We start from the raw sequence: 5,207 nt of genomic DNA, 5'->3' as shown, positions 1-5,207 counted from the left end.
CAAATTCAAATAAGCTTTATTGACATGCCCATATTAAAAACATACTATTGCCAAAGCACATTGACAATAAAGAGATAATCAAGTCCATTGTGTTAAATAGAGACATATCATCTTACAAAGCCATACAGATGAATAATATTCTAAATGTATTGATCCTGTATAGATCTGTTTTACTGGTTAATACAAAGAGAATAGCATGACATTGTTGTGAAAGCAGGGATATTAATTTTAAATGCTGATAAACACAAATGCCTTTCCTCTGAAGTACTCTGCCGCTGATCATAAATATAAAAAGTACACATAATTTCAAAGACAACTTTCAGGGAGGAGTTGTTCACTTTGAGAAAAAAAGGTGAAGTGGTAAAGCTGCTTTTTATCTGATAACAGCAGTTTGTTGAAGTGGAAGAGCTTTATCTTGTCAGAGAACATGTAAGACACCCACAATATCTTTTTACGGTTTTTATCTTTGTATGCATGCTCAAAGAAAGTTGCCATTTCCTGATCTAGCTATATCTAATTTGCCCATTTACTAAAGGTCTGTAATTAACTTCAAATAAAAGGCAGTTTACTTTTTAAATGAAACATGAGCAAATCCTGCAGTTAAAGTCCCAGATTATTATTGTGATAAACATACATACATGTTTGTATTAATTGACAGCACTAGTTTTTACAGTATGTACAAAGTGGCTGGTACCTATGAATGTTAAATACCTGCAATAGATTTGTACTCACATGGCCACAAGAGGTCATTGTTAGGAAACATACTGTATAACACACAGGCTATTTTACACATTTGAACAAGTTAGACCAATGCTGAGACTAGAGTATTGTTGTATATGTCTGAATTATTCAATAATGTTTGACAGTTTTTATTTTTATCATATTCTGCTCATTAAGTCACCTTCAATATTATAACTTTCAGGAACTGTGGGCTTATCAGCAGATGTTTTTAATAAGCTGTTTTTATGTTGATGGGTAAAAGGATTTAACATTTACATTTTATTAGACATTTTCAAAGACAAAAACATACGGACAAGGACACGGCTCAAACAGAACAGGACAATAACATGAAGGGTGGGGGGGTAGGGGGATTACAGTGTCAGTTACATGTTATGTATGCATATGGCGTTGTATTTATACATGATTTGCTTAATAATATAGATATACTTCATTGTTTCCTCATTATTATTATAAAACAAAACATTTATCATAAATAAATAAATAGATAAATAGTCAAATAAATACATTTCCCATTTAATTTCACTTCTTTCATTATTATTACCATTATTTTTCTGTTTCTTCATAGCTTATTTCTCTTTATTTATTAATTAATATTATTATAATTATTATATTTATTATTGGCAGCCGAGATGGTTTGAGTCCAGGAAAGCCCTTATCTTATCCAAATGCCTGTTGTCTGGCTTAACCAAATATAACAGGGAGAAAGCAGCTTCGTCCATACTGAAGATGTTTAGGAAGTCCTCCAGCCATCTATTTCAATTGAAGCAGTTGGGCTTTCTGACTTTCCAGTTCATAAGAACGTTACATAAGATATGTAAAAGGATTAATACAAATACTAATTTAATTGAGGCAAACAAAAGTTGGCAAAAACTAATTAAATTACTATTTATTTATTACTGATATTAATCCTAAACAAAAACACTAAATAAATGTGATTTATCAATTCGAGCAAAGTAATTCTTATTCATGAAATCAGGCATTTTGTATAGTTTTAAATAACTCGATTTAAACTCAATTGTAAAAGCATGATTGCATGTTTAGTATCCAAACAGTCACCAATGTTAAGCTTCTTTCTCACAGATCCAAGGCAGATGGTTCCTACAGGACCGGTCTTTCCACCAGGTGGAGGGATTGATGTTTACACAGTCCTCTTCGCCAATCTTTCGATCCCCTTCTCCATTATCCGGCTGTGCTTCTTCCCAAAGCCTAACAGGTATTACAGGAAAACAAGATGAACTAAAAGATTGGACATCAAATACAAATAACTATAAGTAATACAGCCATGTTCTTTTCTTAATACCCAAATGAATCTTCTGGTGAAAGGGGCAGACACCCTACGTTTAAATGCATCCTGTGTGTTGTGTTAACTCCCATTACAGAAACATGTGAAACATTTAGAAAGGTCACAACATAAACCAGCGTCTGTATTTAAAACCAAAGTAAAGCCTTACGTCAGATTCAGTGGAGATCCATCCACCCATGTCCAGGTCCCCTCCTCTTCTCTGTCACTCAAACCAATCCAAGTGTCTTCCTTGATCATGCGAGTGATGAATTCCTGTTCACATATTAAAAATGCAGTTTACTGGGATGGACATCAACATTCAGATAACTTTTCCCTTTTTACTAGCTCAGAAATATGTAATCAACACCATTGTTGTGATGTAATCATTATAGCTGATAGACGCATTTGCTAGTATATGTACAATAAAAACATTATTGATTGACAAAAGCAGGAGTTATACAATCACAAGTGTTAAAGCAGCACACATTACCTGTTTTTTATTACTGTCTACGGTCACCAGATGTGCTCCTCTGGCTCTGCAGTTGTCTCTGCTTTGTTCCCAAGAAGCTTTCTCAGTAGAGAGGTTATAACAGGAACAACCGAACATCCTCCATCCTTCAGGACATGTTTTTGCTGTAAAAGTTTTAAGATCTTGTTGATTTACTGCTTTAACTGCTGAAATATGGAACTCTTGAGTGCATTATATGTCACTTTTGTAATAATAATGAAAAAACATATTTATTAAGCATTTTTAGAGGGATCAAAAGAGATCACACATTTCATTGCAGAACAACTGCTTCTCTTTTTTGGGATTTAAATAACTGTTTGGATGTGATCTAGTCAGGCACCACAGCACTGAGACTGATCTTGTTAAAGTCTTCAATGACATCCACTTAAACACAGACAGTGGCAACATCTCGGTGTTAGTAACTAGACCGACTGGAAAACTGGGTCTGACTTTCGGCAACAGTTCTAAATTGGTTTGAAACCTTGTTATCCTTTATTATTATTATTATTATTATTATTATTATTATTATTATTATTATTATTATTATTATTATTATTATGCTGCAAATATCTAAATTATATAAGCATAGTTTACAGAGAAATATAAATATGGTGGGTGAAGAAAAATAAAAGAAACTATAAATTAAATCACTCAACACAAAGTCATTAAAAACAAATTCTTGATTATCATTAATGAAAAGTGTCATTGTGTAACTATTTTATGAAAGGATCAATAGTCAGCCTTAGAATATCAATATCGAGGTATTTTGTAAAAACATATTATGATAATTGATATCTTACACACACACACCGAGCCCTATGCAAATCCCCACATGAAGCACTGACCCTTACCCATCAAACTCTGAAGTCGGTCCACCAGCTGGTTGATCCGCTGATCTCTAACACCTACTGAGTTATGATCTGAAATGAAAATAGATGTTTCTTAAATTACCTGATGCAATCATACTGACACAAACCAAAATTAATGTTTTCCTAATTTGGCCCTAGGAGAAAAGTAGAAAAACTATGGATGTTTTGGTCAAATGTGCATCTTTCAGAGCAGAATATTGCTCCTTAAAATCACACGTTCAAAATGAAATTATTAAACATATTAAAAGAAAGACTCACAGTGGACAGCGAGGCCGATGAGTCCAGCCAGCAGGAAAACACTCAGCAGCCCCAGACCGAGAACAGACGCTCTGAGAAGTCTCCTGGGACCTGAACCCAGAGAAGACCAGGGAGTAAAAAAAAGTACAGTAAATCCAAAATCCACAGTGCACTCTGTCTGACACTCTTACCTTCTTGTATTGTTGATGAGCTTGAGCTTAGGGTTTTGACATCAACAGCATTGTCATAGATTTTCTCCATTGCTCATGGGAATGCCAACTCTTTCCTAGAAGGTCAGCTCTGCAGCAAGTATCCTGAAGTATGTGACTGGGGAAAGTGTGGTTGCTGGTTTGAATTTCTAAATGCTTTATATTTTTGAGGAAGTCACACATCATTTGAGGAAGTCACACATCATTTGAGGAAGTCACAGGTCATTTTACATATAAAAAAAAAGAAGAAGATGATCAGGAAATACTAACTTTATTGATATGAAAATATTAAAAAGCACAGTGACAATAAAAATGTAAGACTGAAACAAATGTGATAATCATGTCCATTGTGTTAAATAGAGACATATAATCTTACAAAGCCATAAAGATTAATAATATTCAAAATATTCTGATCCTGTAAAGATCTATTTTACTGGTTAATAAAAGAGAATAGCATGTCATCATTGTGAAAGCAGCTACAAATATTTGTTGGCGTGAAAAGCTGGCTCTCTTGATGGCCCAAGGCACAAGACGAACTGGCACAGATATAAAGAATATTATTCTGTTAATGTAATTTTAGTTTCTGAAAGTTGAGACAATTTAAGTTACCTTTTGTTGAACTACTGTATAAGTCTTTCAGTCTCCCTCTCAGCTATCCACTCTCAGGGGAAAGCCGTACTGCAGACGCCAGCTGATGCGCCACAACACCACTTCGAGCCCGGTGACTGGGTAGTGATCAAAGACTTCAGGAGGAAACACTGGAAGCAGCAACGGTTCCAGGGAAGTGGCGTGCCAAGCTATCAACACACGCATCAGAGGGTTGTGTTGTTCAGAGAGTTGTGTCGCATGTTTTCCATTTCCTCATATAGGCTACATGTAAATAAAAGTTTTACACAGAAAAAAGTTTTACATATGTATTTTTGATCCACACATATTTGTTTTCCGTTTAAAACCGCTGCACCTGCAAACACAACCCGCTTTCTGTGCATGGATCGCTGTGCATTCATGTGTGGGTTTTTTGAGACTCCCCTGACGGTGACCCGATTCGTACTTTGTTCTATATAGCCAATCAAATGTCTCCTCCATTACATTACATGTTACCTGTTAGACGCTTTTATCCAAAGCATACATACTCAATATACTGTGGACAATCCCCACAGGAGCAATTTGGGGTGAAGTGTCTTGCCCAGGGACACAACGACATGCTGAGTGCAGTGGGGTTTGAACCTGTGCTCCTCTGAGCCGAACACCAACGCACTAGACCACTGCGCCACAGCCTCCCCATTCTATATACACACACACAAACTAATTTTGCAGACCCTATCCCTCCATAGTCTTTCAAGTAGGAGGAGAAATGCCAG

The 5,207-nt window shown here is 35.6% G+C and overlaps 1 protein-coding gene across 1 annotated transcript; it reads right to left on the bottom strand.

Annotated features, from left to right (window-relative positions):
* On the bottom strand, positions 1-4,670 carry LOC117487628 (C-type lectin domain family 17, member A-like). Its single transcript, XM_034136262.1, has 7 exons — positions 4,456-4,670; positions 3,829-3,964; positions 3,659-3,748; positions 3,383-3,451; positions 2,514-2,656; positions 2,193-2,296; positions 1-1,947 (listed from the first exon to the last, which is right to left on the bottom strand). Exons 2-7 carry the CDS (start codon positions 3,896-3,898, stop codon positions 1,803-1,805), a joined length of 621 nt encoding a protein of 206 aa, XP_033992153.1. The 5' UTR covers positions 3,899-3,964; positions 4,456-4,670; the 3' UTR covers positions 1-1,802.
* Positions 4,671-5,207: the final 537 nt, after the last annotated feature.

This window comes from Trematomus bernacchii, unplaced genomic scaffold, assembly GCF_902827165.1.
Source record: "Trematomus bernacchii unplaced genomic scaffold, fTreBer1.1, whole genome shotgun sequence".
NCBI lineage: Eukaryota > Metazoa > Chordata > Actinopteri > Perciformes > Nototheniidae > Trematomus > Trematomus bernacchii.
Note: the sequence above shows the minus strand (reverse complement) of the source record. Positions and strands in the feature narration are given on the sequence as shown.

What these genes read in the sequence shown, in the direction of transcription:
- LOC117487628 (XM_034136262.1), bottom strand. Translation starts at nt 3,898, where the DNA reads ATGGAGAAAATCTATGACAATGCTGTTGATGTCAAAACCCTAAGCTCA. An exon ending in CTCATCAACAATACAAGAAG is followed by an intron (nt 3,749 to 3,828) that starts GTAAGAGTGTCA and finishes CTCTGGGTTCAG; the next exon opens with GTCCCAGGAGACTTCTCAGA. An exon ending in CATCGGCCTCGCTGTCCACT is followed by an intron (nt 3,452 to 3,658) that starts GTGAGTCTTTCT and finishes TTTTCATTTCAG; the next exon opens with ATCATAACTCAGTAGGTGTT.